We start from the raw sequence: 23,028 nt of genomic DNA, 5'->3' as shown, positions 1-23,028 counted from the left end.
CACACACACACACACACACACACACACACACACACACACACACACACACACACACACACACACACTCACTCACACACACCCATACAGCAGGAAGTAAACAAAGGAAGAGCATCTCTTGACACGTGCCCCAGCTACATGCTGACCTACTGATGCTGCAGCCTTCCTATTCACCTTGTTTCACATGTGCGCACATACGCAAGCACGCGTTCCAAGAAAACAACATAGCGTTACGTTTCCTGTGTGGCCACGAATGGCGGGCAATTTCCTCCAAAGTGCGGTTGCCATGGAGACAGGGAGAAGCACAGACGCGGAAACACACACAGTCAAAAGTTACTTGAGGACCTTCTGTCAGTTGCCCAATTGTTTGTGTTCTACTAGAGATGGGGTGGACACAAAAACACGGGGCACTGCAGTACATGTAGCAGACACACACACACACACACACACACACACACACACACACACACACACACACACACACACACACACACACACACACACACACACACACACCAACTATATCACATCCATGAGGACAAGTGTGTGAGTGTTAAGAAGCGTACCAGAGGCATCGCTTAATTATCCTTCTGATACACTTCCTAACATAACAACACTTAATTCCAGCCTCACACATGCATAAAAACACTACCAGTGTGTCAACTCAAACACACTACCAGTACATACCTGTGCACTAACTTTGTTAAACTAGAATACATCTTTTAAATTCATAAAACATCTGGGAAGAGTTTGATCTGTAAAACAGTCCTGTAAGCCATCATATCTCTAGGAATTAAACCAATGTGTACAAAAATGCAAACATTAGACAGTCTTTTGTTTTATAATAAGGACACACAAACGAACTGACTGACCAAATCTCTCGTCTGCTACATAAGTGCCCCCTGGCTCTCTCACTCACTCACTACCTTGCAGATGATGTGCTGCTGCTGCTGCTGCTGGAACTGCTGTTTGTGTTTCTCTAAGAACTGCTGATGCTGCTGCTGGACCACCAGCTGCTGCAGTGCCTGGGCTTGGCCGCACTGCTGCTGGGGCAGAGGGGCCGACTGGGTCCTCCCCAGGGGACGGTGGCCCCGCGCCAGCTTGGAGACAGGGGGTGACGGCAGCGGGAGAGTGCCCAGGCCAGCTGTGAAGGAAAAGAAAAAGTAAGAAATGCTTGAAAAAGATAGAATATAAAAAATGGAGTGTCAAATGAGGTATTGGTGAGAATGCATAGGACAACTGTTATTCAAGACAATGAAATACAAAGTACATGTGAGAGTGTAGAGTGATTTTTTATTGTAAGTTACCCTTGTCTGGGTTCCCAGCTGGCTAGTAAACCTGATGATGTTTGTTAGTGTTGTGCCATAATACTAAAAGGAATTGGACAGATTTAATAACTCAAAACTGAGATGTAGAGAAAAAAAAACTTTCCACACAGCTAAAAAGTCATTACACCAATTGTGTTAAGCGTCTATCAAACGTTGTAGTTTCAAATAAAACAGCGGATTTCACAAAATATCAAAGCAAATTGCCTAAATATCGAAAAACCAAAAACATTTAATAAGTCTCAATGCTCTCTTGAGGTGAGATGGTACCAAGTCAATAAATACATTACACGACAAAATAAAACGAAAGGGGAAGAAATGGATTTTTCATATTTCTCCACTGGCAAGCTACTACTGTCAACCCTCTTCTGTTTTTCCTCCTCGTGTTTTTGATGACACAGTCTTACCACATCCTGCATACTGGAATACTGTTTATTCACTTACACCCTGCTAAAGGAAAAACACCAAATCCATATCTGATTTTTTTTTCTGATTTGCATAGAATCTGCCCCAACACTTGGATGGAAACATGGCTGGTTGTCAGAGAGTGCATTCTCACCGAGTGGGTTGTGTGCCTGCTCCAGCAGTACCATGTGTTGGAGGAGGGGGCTGTGGCTTGCTGTGCTCCCCCCGGCCCCCTCCCTCTCCAGGGCCGAGGCTGCTAAGTATGAGGGGAGGTGAGCAGCAGTGGGTAAGAAGGGAGGGGTCAGTGGGATGCCCTGCTTTATCCCTGGCAATGGCAGGCGGCCTTCCCCATCCTGGTGTCCCGATACCACCTGAAAGGTGAGGGAGGAGGAGAGGGAGAAACAGAAACAAAGAGAGAGAGAGAGAGAGAGAGAGAGAGAGAGAGAGAGAGAGAGAGAGAGAGAGAGAGAGAGAGAGAGAGAGAGAGAGAGGGAGCGAGAGAGAGAGAGAGAGAGAGAGAGAGAGAGAGAGAGAGATAATTATTGGGACAAGGAGAAAGAGACAAAGAAACATGAGCTCATTACTGGGTGTTTCAGAAATACAGGTGTTTACATCACCAAAAGAGTTATTTAGCAATTGAAAGTCCTGCATTCGTTAACAGCTCAAGTAACACTCCATAAGGTGTTTTGCTCTGACGCCAAACTGTTGATTTTGGTTTGGGTGCGCTGTGGTTGTTTCTCCATCAACAACACTGATGTGACCAATGACAATATTAGTGGTGAAGTCATGAATATACTATATTGAGATTTATAATCTAACTACAAACATTGCTAACTTGTATATTTTTAGGATAACTACACACAATTTTATTTATCTAGGAAAATCAAATGAGCTAGCAGGCCCTTCTTCAGCAGTGCCCTGTTTCACACACAGTTACGCACACATATCCAGTCCAACCTAACCCTATTGGCGATTGAGCTTTTCACGAGAGCAGAGGGGGGTGTAGTGCCTTGCTCAAGCACGGTTAAGGGAGCAGTCAAGGGAGGAGAAAAGGCCGGTTATCCACTTTACCCATAATATGTATGATCTACGTATTTATATTGCAGCTTGTTTTCTGTACAAACTTTGCCAACCTATGTCTTTTTCAGGACTAATTAGTGGTTTTTTATAATATGGTGTAATACTAAATTAAACAAATACTTACAGTGCTGGCTGGACCAGTGGCTGGCAGGCCCAGGGTAATATTGGGCAAAGAGGGAGAGGTGTAGAGAGACAGCTGGCTCACTGAACCTTCCCTAGCAGCTAGTCTCTGGAGAAGGGAGGCCTAGGGATGCGCAAACACACATACATTGTGAGAAATTGTGTATCTAGCCTGTGTTTCTGTCTCTTCAATTTATATGTGTACTCACAGAAAAGAGGTTTTTTTTTGTATATTTCTCCCTCTCCTTCCCCTCCTTCTCTTGCCCCCCCCCCCCCCACACACACACACTAAACCAGCCAGGTTAACAGAGTCCATAGCTGAAATACATGACATGTCTGGTCTCAAACTGGACCCTCTTGTTTCTTGTCTGCCAAATACAGATGACCCCAATGCGCACCAACAACCACACCAACATCTACAAAGAGGTGGTTGTGTTGATTACCTCTCCTGGACTGCTGGAAATGTTCACTCCGTTTTCGTTGGGGATGTTACTGGAGCTGTTGTTGGGTGAGCTGGGGCCCGAGCCTGGTGCACTGTTACAGGCTGATTCTGGAAAGCACACAGGACATAGATGAGGTTTATTTGATATGCTGATTCAGACCAATCTCGCTCTCTTTGCCCATGTGCACCATGTGACCCAATGCCGTCTTGCTTAAAGTATCCTAATGGGGTACTACAATATTAATCCATTTATTCATTCATTAATTCGTTATCCAAACCACTTATCCTTACTCGGGGTCGTGGGGATGCTGGAGCCTATCCCAGCAGTCAGTGGGCGGCAGGCGGGGAGACACCCTGGACAGGCCACACACACACAAACACTCACACGTAGGGACAATTTAGTACGGCCGATTCACCTGACCTACATGTCTTTGGACTGTGGGAGGAAACCGGAGCCCCTGGAGGAAACCCACGCAGACACGGGGAGAACATGCAAACTCCACACAGAGGACGACCCGGGATGATCCCCAAGGTTGGACTACCCCAGGGCTCGAACCTAGGACCTTCTTGCTGTGAGGCAACTGCGCTAACCACTACAACACCGTGCTGCCAAAGCAAATCCATATCCATTTATCCATCCTTTATTAATCCATTTATCCATCTAATTAATCCATTATTTATTATAAGTAATCCATTTATTTATTTCTCTATTTATTTTTAAAGGAATTCACCTTCATTAATCACAGCACACAGAAAGGGTGGTATTTGTTTCTTTTTTAAGCAGGATTCTGATCGGCCAAAAATGTATGCGGTATTTATTTAAGAAACTCTTTTTCAACTACCCATTATCAAACAGACAATAATCCAGTCGAAAGACAGAGGACTATGAAATGAGCAATAAAAGCAATAAAAACGTCAGGACAAATGCTTCGAGAGAAACAGTGTTGTGCAGACCCAGCACTGTTTACAACTACTGTACCATTTGAGAATAAAAAGGACCCGTGAGACTGCAGGACCAGGGACTCACCAGCCATGTCCAAGGAACGTTTCTTAGCTGTGGCAATGGGGCCGTCTTTTCTGCGAAGCAGAGGACTACTGCGCCGCTCAGTCACCTTCTGTTTTAGCCGGGAACGCAACTTCAGGTTGGGCTCAGAGGCTGGGAGAGGAAGGGGTTAAGCAAAAAGGAAACGGTCTCAGAAAACATTCTGAGGAAAAAAGAGACACTGGCTCTTACTGACTAATAGCACAGTGTGTGCATCAAGGAAAATGGTTTAGATGTTTGGATGTTTGGTATTTGGATATTGACAGTTAAAAGCAGATAGCAGGTATAGAATTAGACTGTAGAAAATAACGTTTATGAAACTAAAGTCAACACAAGAACTTCAATGTTCAGATACACACACACACACACACACACACACACACACACACACACACACACACACACACACACAACAGTTTTTGATTTTCTTTACATATAGAAGTATCAGATTGATGTAAGCACACAAAATGTGGGTCTTCTCACAAAGGAAATTGACATCATCCACCCATTATCCAAGCCGCTTACCCGAATTCGGGTGGGGGGATGCTGGAGCCTATCCCAGCAGTCACTGGGCGGCAGGCGGGGAGACACCCTGGACAGGCTGCCAATCCATCACAGGGCCGACACATTGACAACTTTAATAGTTAAAATATAATCTATGCAGCTCGTGACCCCGGTGACAAATGTTGAGAACTGCAGCTCAGTGCTTAAATCATCGCCATGGGTTGGGGGTTTAAATCCCATGGGGTTCACCAATGCTAAAAATGTACACACTCAGGGTGTTGTAAGCTAGTTTCGATTAAAAGCAGCGTAGGTTACATCTAAAAAAGCAAAGGTTACCTCTCAGAAAAGACTTTTTTTTTCAAATATTCATCAAAAGAAAGTCATGTCTTTAAAATCTGTCAGAAAGAGGCTTCTGCAGCAGTCTGCTATGCGGCAGATCACGGGGCCACACGAGCAGGACCTCGTTTGCAGGCGTGCATTCAGCACAACAAGCTCCTCCTTATGGGCCTTGCCAGACCCTGGCAGACAGATCCAGGAGCTGAGGTTAGCCACCACAATCTGACAGTGGGAAGTGCAGCAACAAGAGGGGAAGCAGCCAACTGGCAGCTTCCTTGACCCCGCACTTAATGATGTTGCCTCCACTCTACGCTAATGAACACTGCCCGTTTCCAAACATTCTCAATAATAAAAAAGAAAATAAAATGCATGTGTACGCGTAGGTGTGGTTGAGCCAGGTTCACACTGGACGCGAAAGCGCTGCGAAGTGTAAATTCACGTGGGTGCAGGACCTTGGCTGTTCACGCCAGAAGCGTATTTCTCAGCACCGGTTACACGCGAATCCTCTCTCTCGATTAAATAAACAAAGGAAATTGTGCGTGTGTGTGTATGTGCTCGTCTCTCGCTCTGTTTCAGGGGAACAGCGGGGACAGGGGCAGGAAAAACAAAAGGGTTAGCAAGCATGGGATGCATACTTTATCATTTATCAGAATCAGATCAGTTATATCATGTATAATGTATAATTTATACCACTTATAACAGATTATTAGTGCGTTTTCATGCCTGATTCGCAGGCAGAGGAAATAAGACCAGACGCCGAAACTATCGCTGCAGATCGCAAACCGGCTGCGGAGCTCCGCGCCATGGCGCGTCCTGTCTAAACAGCCCAACTGGTTAACATGCACGCCGAATGGAAACTGGTGGCACTTCGCTTCCGCATCCAGTGTGAACCTGACGTGTGTGTGTGTGTGTGTAGGTATACGCCTAGTGTGTATGCATGTTTCTATACTTCTCAGGGCTATGGCTGAAAACAGACAGCATTGCTCAGAATTTGCTGTGTGCAGCAGATACGGCTGAGGGCACGCAGCTCCAGAAGGGCAGGGAGGAGATGAGACCAGTGTGATTTTGGAACTCCCGTCAAGTCAGCGAGAAGAACATGGCCTTTTCTGGCCAACCCCTTAGTGCTGTCTCGCTGCCAGACTGGCCAAAACACAGGCAGCTTTATTCCCACCGCTGCGGTCCTCAAGAGCTTCCTTCCGTTTAATTAGTCGGAGCGGGGCCGCTGACCGGCAGTTGACCCCCATGCACTGCTTATGACCTGGTATAAAATTGGTCGGCATGCTACATTCATTAGCCTTGGTGAAGAAGCGCAGCCTTTTTGTTCCAGCCAAAACAGAAGCCATTGGTTCAAGGCCTGAGTTTGAACCTTACTCGGGCTTATCGCAAGCAAACCTTTTTGCTCCCGACATCAGTTTCCTGTAGGCTTCAATGCTCATCAAGCAAAGACGACGCTTCAACTGGTTTTAATGCAGCGGAAGGAGGTAAAGGCTCCCACAATGGTTCTTAGTCAGTGGGGAGTAGATGACCTTACAAGAGTGTATGGAATGTATAATGTAGAAACCATTGTTACATTTGCATGTTCAATTTTAAAGAGGCCAGAATTTACAAGTTGATCTTATCAAACTCGATTATTAAAAAAAATCTCTTCTTTCAAGTGGAGGGAACTCCTCCAAATGTCTCTGTTAAGAGGATTGGGGCGAGTCGGGGTAGATTGCCATGCATTAGCTGATCTGAAGGGCTCAGAGACTGTGAGAGGCAACACTCAGAAAGACTGAAGCGCTTCAACAGGGCTTGACACAAGAAACATTATGGTACGTTGGTATTTCAGAAGTACCATTAATTTGGGATTATTGGACAAAAATTATGCCAAGAAATTCTTGACGAGTAACAATTTAGCTAAAAATATTCACATACATAATGATTTCTCTTTTGTCCAAAAGAAGTATCTAGCTTCTTTTTAGGCGTGGCAGAAATTTAGATTGTTTTGTCTTGTTTAGGACACATTATACTTGGCCCTGAGTGCATTGGGCTATAGGGACATCATTGTAAATGCAGAAATGATGGCATTTATTGGTCAACTCCATCTCAATTTGAAACGGAAATAGTCTGAGGAAATATCATACATCAATGTTTTCCATGAAAATAACATCTGTGATCCAGTATATTCATGCATTAAGAATGCGCAAGGAAAATCCTAATAATACTAATACCCCTATTAAAAACACTGTGACTCAAACTTAGGTCTGTGTTGCTTGATCTGAGTCAAAATGACTCGCCTCAAATGTAATCTTGTGTTTATATACTGCAAATTAGAGAGTAATTTATCTACTGCTGTCAAACATCAGTGCTTATCACAACTGTCACAAAAGCTCGAATAGGAGAAGGCATGTTGGAGGTGTTTAAAAATGCCACTGTTGAAAGTGGAGATGGGTATGTCTCACAGTACAGGTGCTTATAGATAAAGATTATTACAGTTACTACATAATATCAAACTTAACAAAGGCATCGATTCACCGCTGCTTCAATAAGTATAAATCTAAGGGAAAAGTGATGGGAGGGTTAAGCAAAACCTTCATTAGGTCTGTGCAGTGTTCGCCAATGTCATGTTTTATCCCTTTCCACTGCATGTGATGTCCTGTGAAGTATTTAAGTGGTCATTATAGCTCTGCACCAGTGCCACCATACCAAATTTCCTGTAAATTAACTACATTTGGATAATAAAGCCTTCCGTTTCTAATTAATCAGACGATAAAACACAACACTGGATGCTATTATCCTCCACCGTCGAGCTCAACTGAAAGTGGACTGAGTGGGCTGTGGGAACTAGCCTTGTGCAGTCTGGAAGAGGGCCAGGGGAGGAGAGATGGGGCACAGAAAGGGAGGAGTTAGAGGACTCTGAGGGTGGGAGAAAACTTTGTGTGCCAGGGACCCAGTGCACTTAAAAGTATGAGGGGGATTGAGGGAGAAATAAAGGCGTGGAGGAGGGGATAAAGTAGTAGATGGGGGTATAGGGTGGATGGCAGCAAGGAGGGAGCTAGTGGCAGTCGAGATGATGGTGAAGGCAAACACAGTGTGTGTCTGTGTGTGGGGGTTTACAGCCTGTTTGCGGGCACTGGAGGTGTTCACCTCGGGATGCAGTGACTTTGAAGAGTGTTAGTTTCAACCAGGCAAAGGAACATGCAGATACACACACACACACACACACACACACACACACACACACACACACACACACACACACACACACACACACAGGTTTTCTGCTGACTCCAGGGTTTAAATGTTATCCTCTCTCCTACTCTCCCCTCCATCCATCCTTCCTCCAGCCAATTCCTCACTCCTCTCTTACCCATAATACTACTTTCTCATTCCATTTCACTCTCTCCATCCATATTGGCATCTGGTCTCAGGGATGATTCGGAGCAATGTGACCCATTTTTTTCTGCATTTGTTTTGGGTAATTACTACATACTAGTCTCCAAAGCAAAGGGACATTAAGTACAGCATTCAGCTATCTAATATGCAGATGTTTTTTGTGAAAATCAAATACACGCCTGTCCTGTAGTGACTCTAGAACCAGTAGATACTGTAATATAACTGATCAGCCTTGTTGCTTCTCTACAAGCTGTTCCCTTGAGATGCTATACAATTTTCTACAAGCGTTTACAATGCAGATTAGGACATGGGCAAATGCTAATTATCCATCGCTTTCTCATTTACACTCAAACCATCTGCTAGCAGTTAAAATAGTGCAGAAAAAAACAGCAGGGAAGTCAATCTTGTTCTCTGGGCCAGTTGGTGCATCTAACACCTGATTAAAGGGCAATAAAAGTGGTGCTTAATATTTCTGAGACAGTGGAGTAAGAAACTGTTTCTCTGATACAAAACATATTGATCAGCTGCTAAGGCGTCTTAGATGGGCATCTCGAGTCGTCGGGGGTATACTGTGAGAAGCCATATCGTTCCTCTAAGGAGACGAGCGGAGATTTATGGGAATCCATAGTGCAGTTTGCCGAAACTCATCAATGCAGCCTTGGCTTCCCAGAAATGACATGTATGGGTTAGCATTCTGTATGGCTTTATATGTAGAAATTAAGAATAAATAATATAAGGGGGCATCCGGTTAGCATAGCAGTCTATTCCGTTGCTTACTAACATGTGGATCGCCGGTTTGAATCCACGTGTTACCTCCGGCTTGGTCAGGCGTCCCTACAGACACAATTGGCTGTGCCTGCGGGTGGGAAGCCGGATGAGGGTATGTGTCTTGGTCGCTGCACTAGTGCCTCCTCTGGTCGGTCGGGGCGCCTGTTAGGGGGGGAGGGGGAACTGGGGGGAATCGTGTGATCCTCCCACATGCACTACATCCCCCTGGCGAAACTCCTCACTGTCAGGTGAAAAGCGGCTGGCGACTCCACATGTATCGGAGGAGGCATGTGGTAGTCTGCAGCCCTCCCTGGATTGGCAGAGGGGGTGGAGCAGCGGCCGGGATGGCTCGGAAGAGTGGGGTAATTGGTCAAGTACAATTGAGGAGAAAAAGGGGGAACCCCCCCCCCCCAAAAAAAGTAGAAATAATATCGAAGCTGTCTGTGCCTATGTTTGACATCATGCAATTATAACAGGTGAGGGGCATTTTTTATACATTAAAAATGACGGGAACATTAACTTCTTGTACCACCATCTGGACTATAGCAGCAATGGATAAGAGATTAAAACACGACTCCTCTGTCATAATCTGATTGTGCGATAATCCAGCAATTTGGACAATTACGTTTCAACACTGAAAACACTACACTTCAGCATCTTCCTACTGGGCAAAATAAGCCTTAAACCTTAAGTCAAGTCTTCAAAAATCTTGCTTTCAAACATCTTACAGATAAGTTTTCTCTAACCGAGACACTGGCACTTCGATTAAAAGCCATCAATCCTTTTTTTTTTAACTTTACGTGAAGGCAGTTGCTTTCAACTTAATGATCACAATATTTCAACCTTTAAAATCTCCCCATTGTAGATATGAAATGGATGGAAAGATTGCGTGGGACCCCAACGAGCTGGCTGACATTTTCTCTCCGACAGTTAAAAGTGATGAGGCGTATTTGTGGAGGTGGCAAGAGGCCGTTTAAATCTGCCTCCACCACTCAACACTGTGGGGAACGGGTGGGGAGAGAGGAGGAGTAAGACGGCAGTTTTTGATTTTTTTTTTGAGGTTTTTGGCAGATGATCTCACCTAGAGAAGCTGACAAGCACAACAGCAGAAACAGCTTCAATTCCTTTATCACTAACATTACAAAAAATAAAATAAATAGTATGCTATTAAAGAGTGAAAACAACTACAATAGGGAAGAAAAGGGGGGGGGGGTCCCAAAAAAAAAGAAGACTGAAAACAACAGTGCCTGGGCAACAGATGAATATAAGTCAGGGGATTTGGTAAAACGTAACATGTAGGACTCACGTGACAACAACCTGAGAAGTGGAAAGTTCGCTTGGTTATAACATCAAGGAACACTTCAGTTTATTCAAGTATAGTTTACTCGACAAATTTAAACATGTAAGATACTGCTTATTTTCAAGGATGAAACAAGAGGTCAAAGACTCAAATCCATTGTGATGTTAGTGAAAAAACAAAGACATACTTTGTTAAAGATGTGGGGAGTCCGGGTGGCATAGCGGTCTATTCTGCTGCCTACCAACACGGGGATTGTCGGTTTGAATCCCCGTGTTACCTCCGGCTTGGTCGGGCGTCCTTACAGACACAATGGGCCGTGTCTGCAGGTGGGAAGCCGGATGTGGGTATGTGTCCTGGTCTCTGCACTAGCGCCTCCTCTGGTCAGTTGGGGCACCTGTTTGGGGGGAGGGGGAACTGGGGGGAATAGCATGATCCTCCCACGCGCTATGTACCCCTGGCAAAACTCCTCACTGTCAGGTGAAAAGAAGAGGCTGGCGACTTCACATGTATCAGAGGAAGGATGTGGTAGTCTGCAGCCCTCCCCGGATCAGCAGAGGGGGTGGAGCTGCAACCGGGATGGCTCAGAAGAGTGGGGCAATTGGCCGAGTACAATTGGTAAGAAAAAGGGGGGAATCCCAAAAAAAAAAAGAGAACGCTGAGGTGAGGCTGAGGTGAGTCTGAGGAGAGGAGAAGGTCTTTGGTAACTTTAAGGAAGACCTTTTCTGCTCTGTGCTGTGAGCGGAAACCAGATTGAAATGTTTCGAACAGGTGGTTGGAGAGGAGTTCAGCTTGAGTTGGGAGGTGAAAACACATTCCAGTATTTTTGACAGAAAGGGGATATTAGAGATGGGAGTAAACAGGAACCCCAAGACTGAGGGTAGGGGTTGGGAACAGGGAAGGAATGGCTAAGCCATTAGAAAAATCGAATTGAATAGCTAGGGGGAACAGCCACGTGTCCTCCTGAAGTGACCTTGATTAAACTATTTTCTTCCTCGCTTCTTTTAGATTACTTTTGATAACAGCTGTCAAATTCATCATCAATGGCTATGGTCAAAAATATTAGCAAGTGACAGAAAACATTGCTCTTTGAGTAGGATGACAAAGATCATGCAGTTCTGAAGCATGGTAAGAGGTAAAATGCTTTGACTCGTGCTAAACATATTCAGGAGATGAGTCATGATGGACGAGTGGAGGTGGTTTTCCTGGTAATTGTTGGCTGCCTGTTGATGGGAATTACACCTATTGACTCTGGATAGTAGTGTCTATGATAAATTGGTGCAAATGTATGTGTGTGTGTGTGTGTGTGTGTGTGTGTGTGTGTGTGTGTGTGTGTGTGTGTGTGTGTGTGTGTGTGTGTGTGTGTGTGTCTGTGTCTGTGTGTACATGAGAAAAGGAAAAGTTCAACAGTAGTCGCTACGTGTATTCTAAAAGAAAATTCTCCCCATATTTCTTAAGACTAATATATTAAACTGCAAAACGGCATAGAGAACACAGTTCCTCATATTTGAAACATTCTGTATGCTTGCAGTCACATTCAGTAATCATTTAAAAGGCACAGGTGTTCATTTCCCCCGCTAGTTTAATCAGTAGTAAACTATCACGGCCATCTGTATTTGTGCTAGCTAGTTACTGCAATGAATATTAGGGTTTCCCATTTGGTTCTCGACGAACAAGTTAACATCTAATGCAGCATCAGTCTTCTTTTTTTCCCCATCCTCTGCATGTCTTTGTTTCAGAATTTTGCTTCAACTGCTATTCAGCATGTGCGTCATGCGTCAACAATGGACAAGAGCACAGATTCATACATAGCGTACGAGTGTGTCAGGGAGTGAGTGAAAGAGATATAGATAGATAGGCAGAGAGAGAGAGAGAGAGTGTGTGTGTGTGTGTGTCATCCAGGCATAACTGGCTTTCTGCTGCAGCAGTCAAAGTAGCCCTCTGTGTGCTAAGAGCCATCATCACAAAGGCTTTAAAACTCTGACAAGGAAACACTGTTGAAACATTGTCTGGCCCCACTGGAAAGAAAAAAAGTATTATTAAAACCATGTATAATTTACATACATAAATTCCTGAAGTGTGGTCGTCATCACAGGGAAAAATGTCACCAGTGACGGCATCAATCACCAGGGTAACCTGCAGCTGTGGTGTTGACTGTCAGTCACTTCCTCCTCTAAACTGCTAATTACCACGTCTAATCTGATCCATCTATTCTCACCACTGATAAGAGCTGTCACTGTGTGTGTGTGTGTGTGTGTGTGTGTGTGTGTGTGTGTGTGTGTGTGTGTGTGTGTGTGTGTGTGTGTGTGTGTGTGTGCACGCGTGTACTTGTGTGTGATTGTGAATGTGTTGGTATAATTGTATATATATATTCTATGAGTATGGCTGTGAGGCACAGAATCAATTATCCCCTCTCCATCCATCTTACAAACAAAACCTGCACTGGAACTTCCAGTAGCCACATCAAACATTGCTAGCCAGCCAGACTCTTTCAACTAACACAATCTGCCATTTTATGTGTATTAATGTATGTAGGGCTTCACATATGAGCCGCTCTTTATATTGTATCCTGCACTGTGCTTTTACCCCATGTGTGAGGTCTTGTTGGCCTAGTCCCCTGTGTATGTTTGCCAAAGCTCATGAATCCATATGCTGCTGCACCAATGACACAAAGAAAAATGTCTGACTCTCATTATTTTGTATATAAAAGGTTTCAGCCTTAGGCCTTTGATTTTATGACGTCTGGCAGATGCGGTTGGCTGTACCAGGACCAATTGCTCCTGCATCCAGATCACAGCAGGCAGCAGACAGCAGGGTACACTGAGGTTAGCCTCTCCATGAGAGGGAGCGAGTGACAGTGCCACAGTAGCTGCTGACGCAAAGTAAATAATCACAGCCTAACAGTTCCTGATATGCACACAGAAAGAGGGACAGAGATAGCCCCGCACCACAAATAAAAATAACCACCTGGTTCCTCTGGCACTGTGGTGTCTACATACTTTCTAGAGTATGATTCACAGCAGTTTGGGTTGTTATGCAGCACATTATATATGGTGCATTGGCATGTTCGTGTATGTGTGTGCGTGTGTGTGTGCGCATGTTTGAACGAGAACTCAATGAGAGTCTAAGAAAAGAAGGGCTGATTATTAGTTTTGATCAAAGCTCTCTAGTAAAGCCAGTGACTGCATATACAACCTAAATCTATACAATACTAAATAGAAATTTCATTTTAGAGCAGTGGCGTAACCACAAAACAAAATGTTCTGGGTGCTGCTCTTTGAATGTGGATTAGTAATAATAATAATAATAATACATTTTATTTGTGGGCGCCTTTCAGAGCACTCAAGGACACCTTACAGAACACAGTTAAAAAAAAACAAGCAGCACTATATCAGACATCATAAGATCAAAACAAAGCAGGGTAGACAATAAAAAGTTAATACAACAGATAAGTATAAAATCATCATCAGCACAAAACTCAATGAAGCGTGGATCAGACTGAATATGCCTGTTTGAAAAGGCACATTTTGAGATGGGATTTGAAGGTTGAAAGAGAGTCAATGTTGCAAATTTCTTGTGGGAGAGAGTTCCAAAGGTGGGAGGCAGAATAACTGAAGGCTCTAGACCCCATGGTAGTCAAGCGGGCCGATGGTGTAGTGAGTTGGAGAGCAGAAGAGGATCTGAGAGTGCGGGAGGGCATGTGGATATGAAGGAGTTCGGAAAGATATGAAGGAGCTAGGTTATTAAGTTAAAGGTGAGAAGCAGGATCTTGAAGTCAATACAGTATTTAACAGGGAGCCAGTGGAGCTGCTGAAGAACAGGAGTGATATGATCTATGGAAGGAGTTCTGGTAGTGATACGGGCAGCTGAATTCTGGACCAATTGAAGTTTATGAAGACACTTGAGGGGGAGACCAAAGAGGATAGAATTGCAGTAGTCAATACGGTATATTACCAGGGTGTGAATGAGTATGGTGGTGCTGTTAGGTGTAAGTGACAGGCGAAGACGATTGATATTGCGTAGGTGGAAGCATGTAGACAGAGTAACATTGTTGATATGAACTTCAAAAGATAATGTGCTGTCCAAGATGACACCCAGACTCTTAACCTGAGGCGATGGATGAACTATAGAAGTGTCAATAGTTAGAGAAAACTATCAGGTTTAGCCAAAGAAGATTTAGTACCTACTAGGAGGACCTCAGTTTTATGCCTATTAAGTTTGAAGAAGTGGTATGTAAACCAGGATTTAATTTCTAGTAAGCAGTCAGAAAGGGAAGTGGGTGGAAGAGTGGAAGTAGGCTTGGTGGATAGATAAAGCCGGGTGTCATCAGCATAGGAGTGAAATTGAATGCCAAATTTCCTGAAAATGTGGCCAAGAGGTAATAAGTAAATAATAAATAGGAGGTGGTCCCAAAACAGAGCCCTGGGGAATTATCTATTCTAATCATTCAGCTGAGCGAGTTTTTTTTGAGGGTCCAAAGCTCATTTTTGTGCATTTTCTCTCTTAATTTTGCTTGATTTCGGGTCTCTTGCCAGCATTCTAGCTGAATGTTTTTGTCATGGGGAGATATATGAAAAATATTTGTTAGCTAGGTGGTCAAGGTGAAAGGACAGGGGTGTTATGGAATAGTTTGTGTGCTTGTAGCGTACGGTACCTGTCTTGCGGAGAGGGAAGTCATCTTTTGAGTCGTACATGCCCAGAATGGGGTGGTTGTAGGCCGACATGGCTGTTTGGGGAGGAGAACTCTGGTCCAAAGAACTGTGTTGTGTTTTCCTACAAAGACACAAACATCAAATCGCACAAGATAGCAAAATATGCAGTGTCAAGTATGACATTTGCTGGTTCTGTGTACCGTAACTTGAGCCTGATAATATCGCTATGAGGGGTAGGGATCCCATAACTTGGCTTCATTTTCACTTTACATTATCCATGTGGAAAGTAGTATGCAGTAACAAAGCTTCAAGGTGCTTTGCATAAAATTGCCCACAATTTAAGAATTGTCAGCCATATAGATATATAACCAATATGGATGCATATACATTCAGGTCATGAGGATAGGCTAATCATTAGCCCACCGGAAAATCATGATGTCATTTGAAATTCAAAACAATGGAAGCATAGAGCGAAAGGATAAACTGATGTGCTGCTGCCCCAATACTTATGGAGCATGATGTACACATGCATACTGTAAATACCTGCCTTTCCAATCTCTCTCTCACACACACACACACACACACACACACACACACACACACACACACACACACACACACACACACACACACACACACACACACACACACACACACACACACACACACAGCGGTAGCAACAGAATGGGTGGGCTTATATCACCACCGTTTAGATCACAGCATGTAAAGACGCAGCAGAGCATGAACGAAAGGCTGATTGGAGGCAGAAAGAGAGAAAGAAAGAAGTTAAGTCTCTTTCAGAACTGCAATTTCCCTCTCCTTTCACCACCTTCACACTGTAAACAGAAGGAGAGACTTTTTTTTACTTTAAAAAAAACAACTTGAATACACTGTCCCGCATTTACAGCAGCTTTGAAACAAAGACTCACAGAAATAACATTATCTGAAAACATCACTACAAATTAATTCATCATTCATCACTGAACAAATGACATCATTATAACACCACTGATTTAGAGAGAGAGAGAGAGAGAGTGAAAGAGAGAGCAATGAAACAAGAGGGAGATGGAGACGAGAGAGGAGCGCAGTAGTTTTAAAAAGGGAGGAGAGAATGCAAGAACAGAAGGCTAGTGCAGAAAAGTGAGGGACAGATACCAGGGAAAACTGGGGAAAACCTACATCCTGGTCCCACATAGTTTTTCCCGTCCGTCTTTGTCCTTCACTCTGAAGGAGCAGCTCAGACAGTGAGAGGAGACTGAACAGAATTGGGAGGAAGTGAGTGATACTGAAACGGAGGTGCTGACAGCGAAAGAGAGAGGCGCGAGCTGCCCATCCCTTTTACTTCACTCCTGGCACACGCTCCGTGCCGTCTTATCGTCTTCTGCCTGGCAGGAGAAAAAATAAAGAGTTTGCCTGCCTAAATCCTCTTCAAATATTTAAAGAGCAGGAGAGGTGCCATTCTCTCTTCTCTGTGCTCTCTTCAAACGCATGCACACCTCAAAGACAGCCAATTGTCAATCTTCGCTCAGCGACGCGGAGAAGCCTTTTCGTTTCAACTTTCGTTCTGTATTTAAACTCAAAGGCAGCTGGTGAAGATTTAAGAAAGGCATGTGAATGTGATGTGGTACTTTCTCCCTTATTCAGAATGTCATCCCACATAAAAACACACATCACTGATCATAGATTAGGCCAAACAGTTCTTGGCTTTGGAGCGCAACACCAGAGTTTTCCATGTTTGCCAAGTGATGATTATGAGTATCCAATTCTTATGTTTGGTGTTTTGTCGCCTGATGAAACTTTTGGCTTGAATACTTAATTGACTGAAGAGTTCTTTTTTAGATTTAGAATGACAAATTACTTTTTGTAATTTACTTATTTTTGGCTAAGCTTAAATAAAAGGCAAATTTGCCACAGTTTGAGACTGATACTTTTTTTTTCATTATTACTCTATTAATCCCCGTAACCCAGCCACTGAGGATGCACAAGCCAGTGCATCCTTAGTGCCGGTCCCAAGCCCGGACAAATGGGGAGGGTTGCGTCAGGAAGGGCATCCGGCGTAAAATCTTTGCCAAATAAAATATGCAGATCATAAATAAGACTTACATACCGGATCGGTCGAGGCCCGGGTTACCAACGACCGCCACCGGTACTGTTAACCAGCAGGGTGTCGGTGGAAACTATGCTACTGTTGGGCGAAGGAGAAGGAGAGGGGGAAAGCATGTCCAGAGGCAGCTAGAGAGGAGGAAGGGTAGGCATGTGGAGGTGAGAGTTGGAACTTTGAATGTTGGCACTATGACTGGTAAAGGGAGAGAGCTGGCTGACATGATGGAAAGAAGAAAGGTAGGCATACTGTGTGTGCAAGAGACCAGGTGGAAGGGGAGTAAGGCCAGGAGTATCGGAGGTGGGTTCAAACTCTTCTACCATGGTGTGAATGGGAGGAGTAATGGGGTAGGGGTAATTCTGAAGGAAGAGTATGTCAAGAGCGTGCTGGAGGTGAAGAGAGTGTCAGACAGAGTGATGAGTATGAAGCTGGAAATTGAAGGTTTATTGCTGAATGTTATCAGCGCATATGCCCCGCAAGTTGGGTGTGAGATGGATGAAAAAGAAGAATTCTGGAGTGAGTTGGATGACATGGTGGAGAGGGTACCCAAGGAGGAGAGAGTGGTGATTGGAGCGGACTTCAATGGACATGTTGGTGAAGGGAACAGAGGTGATGAGGAGGTGATGGGAAGGTATAGAGTCAAGAAGAGAAATGTGGAAGGACAGATGGTGGTCGATTTTGCGAAAAGGATGGAAATGGCTGTGGTGAATACATATTTCAAGAAGAGGGAGGAACACAGGGTGACGTACAAGAGTGGAGGAAAGTGCACACAGGTGGACTATATCTTATGTAGAAGGCGCCATCTAAAAGGGATTGGAGACTGCAAGGTGGTGACAGGGGAGAACGTAGCTAGGCAGCATCGGATGGTGGTCTGTAGGATGACTTTGGAGACCAAGAAGAGGAAGCGAGTGAAGACACAGCCGAAGGTCAAATGGTGGAAGTTGAAGAAGGAAGACTGTTGTGTGGAGTTCAGGGAGGAGTTAAAACAGGCACTGGGTGGTAGTGAAGAGTTGCCAGATGGCTGGGCAACCACTGCAGAAATAGTGAGGGAGACAGCTAGGAAGGTACTTGGTGTGTCATCAGGACAGAGGAAGGAAGACAAGGAGACTTGGTGGTGGAATGAGGAAGTACAGCAAATTATACAGAGGAAAAGGTTGGCAAAGAAGAAGTGGGATGGTAAGAGAGATGAAGAAAGTAGACAGGAGTACAAGGAGATGCAGCATAAAGCAAAGAGAGAGGTGGCAAAGGCAAAGGAAAAGGCGTATGGTGAGTTGTATGACAGGTTAGACATTAAGGAAGGAGAAAAGGACTTGTACCGATTGGCTAGACAGAGGGACCAAGCTGCAAAGGATGTGCAGCAAGTTAGGGTGATCAAGGATAGAGATGGAAATGTGCTGACAAACGAGGAGAGTGTGCTAAGAAGGTGGAAGGAATACTTTGAGGGGCTGATGAATGAAGAAAATGAGAGAGAGAGAAGGTTGGATGATGTAGGGATAGTGAATCAGGAAGTTCAGTGGATTAACAAGGAGGAAGTGAGGGCAGCTATGAAGAGGATGAAGAGTGGAAAGGCAGTTGGTCCTGATGACATACCTGTGGAGGCATGGAGATGTTTAGGAGAGATGGCAGTGGAGTTTTTAACTAGATTGTTTAACACAATCCTGGAAAGTGAGAGGATGCCTGAGGAGTGGAGAAGAACCATACTGGTACCGATTTTCAAGAACAAGGGCGATGTGCAGAACTGTAACAACTACAGAGGTATAAAGTTGATCAGCCACAGCATGAAGATTTGGGAAAGAGTAATAGAAGCTAGGTTAAGAGGAGAGGTGATGATCAGCGAGCAGCAGTATGGTTTCATGCCACGAAAGAGCACCACAGATGCGATGTTTGCTTTGAGAATGTTGTTTGAGAAGTATAGAGAAGGCCAGAAAGAGTTGCATTGTGTCTTTGTAGATTTAGAGAAAGCTTATGACAGAGTGCCGAGAGAGGAGGTGTGGTATTGTATGAGGAAGTCAGGAGTTGCAGAGAAGTATGTAGGAGTGGTGCAGGATACGTATGAGGGAAGTGTGACAATGGTGAGGTGTGCAGTTGGAATGACAGATGGGTTCAAGGTGAATGTCGGATTACATCAAGGATCGGCTCTGAGCCCTTTCTTGTTTGCAATGGTGATGGACAGGTTGACGGACAAGATCAGGCAGGAGTCTCCATGGACGATGATGTTCGCGGATGACATTTTGATCTGTAGCCAGAGTAGGGTGCAGGTTGAGGAGAGCCTGGAGAGGTGGAGGTATGCACTGGAGAGAAGAGGAATGAAAGCCAGTAGGAGCAATATGGAATACCTATGCGTGAATGAGAGGGAGGACAGTGGAATGGTCAGGATGCAAGGAGTGGAGGTGACAAAGGCATTTGAGTTTAAATACTTGGGGTCAACTGTCCAAAGTAACGGGGAGTGCAGTAGAGAGGTGAAAAAGAGAGTGCAGGCAGGGTGGAGTGGGTGGAGAAGAGTGTCAGGAGTGATTTGCGACAGAAGGGTACCAGCAAGAGTTAAAGGGAAAGTTTACAAGATGGTTGTGAGACCAGCTATGTTATATGGTTTGGAGACAGTGACACTGACGAAAAGACAGGAGGTGGAGCTGGAGGTGGCAGAGTTGAAGATGCTAAGATTTTCACTGGGAGTAACGAAGAAGGACAGGATTTGGAATGATTATATTAGAGGGACCGCTCAGGTTGGACGGTTTGGAGACAAAGCAAGAGAGGCAAGATTGAGATGGCTTGGACATGTGTGGAGGAGAGATGCTGAGTATATTGGGAGAAGGATGCTGAATATGGAGCTGCCAGGGAAGAGGAGAAGAGGAAGGCCAAAGAGGAGGTTTATGGATGTGGTGAGGGAGGACATGCAGGTGGCTGGTGTGACAGAGGAAGACGCAGAAGACAGGGAGAAATGGAAACGGATGATCTGCTGTGGCAACCCCTAACGGGAGCAGCCAAAAGTAGTAGTAGTAGACTCTATTAATCCCCGTGGGGCAATTCTTTCTCTGTATTTAACCCATCCTAGCTGTGTAGCTAGGAGCAGTGGGCAGCCGCCGTGCAGCACCCAGGGACCAACTCCAGTTCGTCTTGCCATGCCTCGGACAGGGGCCCAGACACGAGTATTAACCCTAACATGCATGTCTTTTTGATGGTGGGGGAAAACCGGAGCACCTGGAGAAAACCCACTGCAGAGACGGGGAGAACATGCAAACTCCACACAGAGTACGACCTGGGATGACCCCCAAGGTTGGACAACCCCGGGGTTCAAACCAAGGATCTTCTTGCTGTGAGGTGACAGCGCTAACCACTGGGCCACCATGCCTGGTGGTTAGCGCTAGTAGCATAACTGGAAATGCAATCTAAATGTTCTGTTGAGGTTAAAATCTGTAAAATAATTGCAGGTGTGCAGAATGAAACCAGGCGTTTACATTTACAGTTGAAGCCATTTTGCTGATAATCTCATCCCGAGCAAATGACAGTCAGCGAAATAATAGCCTGAACAGCATTGTTAAAATCTGTTGTAAGATCGCCGCAGTGAAACAAAAAGATGTGAATTCTTGTTGCAACCAAGCAGCAAGTGTTGTGGCTTCTTCTGGACATGTTCTTGTAAGTAAGTGAATGTTCTCTGTTGCCATCAGGGCATCTTTATGTTTTACCTGCTTGTAAAACTAACTGTTATTCTAAATCATTCATTCCCTCTGCAATTCCACTACTAAATGTGCTGTAGTTTTTTTTTAATTATCTGATCATTTTATTGTGTTTACCAAGTTTATCTAGCCTATCAATATTACTAATCGTTTATAGAGCTTATAGATTTTTATTCCACACTTACCTCCCTGGAGTGTTATTATTTATTGTTTGTGTTATTTGTTTGCATTTTATGTGTTTTGTATGCAACAAGCTGCTCCAAACAAATTGCCCCTAGCAGGATTAATAGTAGCTTGTACTCTATTGTATTGTATAATAAAGCCCAGTTTCCTTGGATTCCTCACATAACAAAAACTCAAGAGAAAGACGTGCAGTATAACACACTAGGTGTCTAGGTCCAAAACACCACAAGGCAACTGATGCGGCAAATATGCCTGTGTTTTAGAATATTCACATCTCATAAAGTAAAGAATTAACAGCAAATGAGAACTATTTTTTTCCCCCAATCCACCCACACACAGCCTTGATGCTGAACAAAGACAGAATTTTATGGGATATTTGTGCCTTGTGCTGACTGAAAAACAATTACAAAAATTACACCACCCAGGAGGGTCCCAAAAACAATGCCACGACATGATCAAACATTAAATGACTGAAGTTAATTCTCTTCCAAGTTAATCACCACAAATGGCTGTTTGCGAATAGAAACACCCACACACACACACCCACACACAGATACATGTAAACTTGCTCATGCACACACACTGACCTGATCAATGCTTTGAATTCAATTGTAAACTCACACCATCGTCTTTGTGCCGTGTAAAGTTTACATTAACATTGTAACAATACTACCGTGAGTTAGAACTTTAATTGATCTATGTTTTTGTGCACATCATAGGTAGAACCTCTGCCACAAGGGCACTGGACAAACTCGCTCCTATATCTACAATGGGCATCAATAGCAGTGAAGACTTGGTGGGTTCCATGTGAACGCTGAGAGGTTTATTATGGGGGTGCATCTATGTGCTGTGCTGCATTTAAACTATGGCATCTTTAAGTTTTGTCTGTTGTGCTCTGTATAAAATGAATTGGTCGTGAAAAATAATTTCTTCTCCAAGGAAAGCAAAATAATTACCAAAGATGTGGCCATGGCTGTTAGGTAGTTGAGAAGAGGATTTTGACACTCACCCGTACCAGTAGCGCGGATCATTGGGCAAGCAGTGGTTTAGGTTCCTCTGAGCCAGGGCTTTCTTCTTGTTAAGAACAAACTCCTGAAGCCGCAATTTCACCTCCGTACTGGCCACTGCACCTGAGAGAGAGAGAGAGAGAGAGAGAGAGAGAGAGAGAGAGAGAGAAGAGGAGAGGAGAGAGAGAGGAGAGAGAGAGAGAGAGAGAGAGAGAGAGAGAGAGAGGAGAGAGAGAGAGAGAGAGAGAGAGAGAGAGAGAGAGAGAGAGAGAGAGAGAGAGAGAGAGAGATGACAGCCAGGTCAGATTAAACATGGTAATGACAATTTTTTTTTTTTATTCATAATTCTGAAGTGTGTACATCTATTTCCTCACAGAAGTGATATTACAGGAGCACTTGCAGTGCCATATCTTTGAAGTAATTTGGGCCTTATTCAACACTTTCTAACTTTGGTTCGCAACTCCTGTCCTGGGTAACCTCATTACTGCTGGCTTTCTATTCTGCCAGGTAGTTATTTACATTCAGATGGCTGGAACACCTGGCAGTATAAAGAAAAATCACAGTTTTGGGGTCCCAAGGACCACTGTCTTACTCCAAGGCATTTTAGCGGTGCTGGTGACCACTGATGATCTAATGGTTACCATCCTCCAGTTGCCAGCTCATAGCCAGATCACATTTTCCTGTGTCCAGAACTTCCCCAGGCGCTGCACGGCGGCTGTC

At 44.3% G+C, this 23,028-nt stretch overlaps 1 protein-coding gene across 1 annotated transcript in view; it reads right to left on the bottom strand.

The window, feature by feature from the left end:
* The window catches only part of hdac4 (histone deacetylase 4), a 218,972-nt gene that overhangs the window by 60,002 nt on the left and 135,942 nt on the right, over positions 1–23,028 (bottom strand). Inside the window, exons 7-13 of the mRNA XM_056289300.1 lie at positions 22,311–22,431; positions 15,346–15,464; positions 4,397–4,525; positions 3,371–3,477; positions 2,932–3,051; positions 1,882–2,098; positions 924–1,141 (exon numbers count right to left, since the gene is read on the bottom strand). Of these exons, the coding sequence (XP_056145275.1) occupies positions 924–1,141; positions 1,882–2,098; positions 2,932–3,051; positions 3,371–3,477; positions 4,397–4,525; positions 15,346–15,464; positions 22,311–22,431 (1,031 nt within the window). The remainder of the gene's footprint in view (positions 1–923; positions 1,142–1,881; positions 2,099–2,931; positions 3,052–3,370; positions 3,478–4,396; positions 4,526–15,345; positions 15,465–22,310; positions 22,432–23,028) is intronic.

Source organism: Lampris incognitus, chromosome 11, assembly GCF_029633865.1.
Source record: "Lampris incognitus isolate fLamInc1 chromosome 11, fLamInc1.hap2, whole genome shotgun sequence".
NCBI classification, from domain to species: Eukaryota; Metazoa; Chordata; class Actinopteri; order Lampriformes; family Lampridae; genus Lampris; species Lampris incognitus.
The sequence above is the reverse complement of the archived record's forward strand: the minus strand, read 5'-3'. Positions and strand labels throughout refer to the sequence as shown.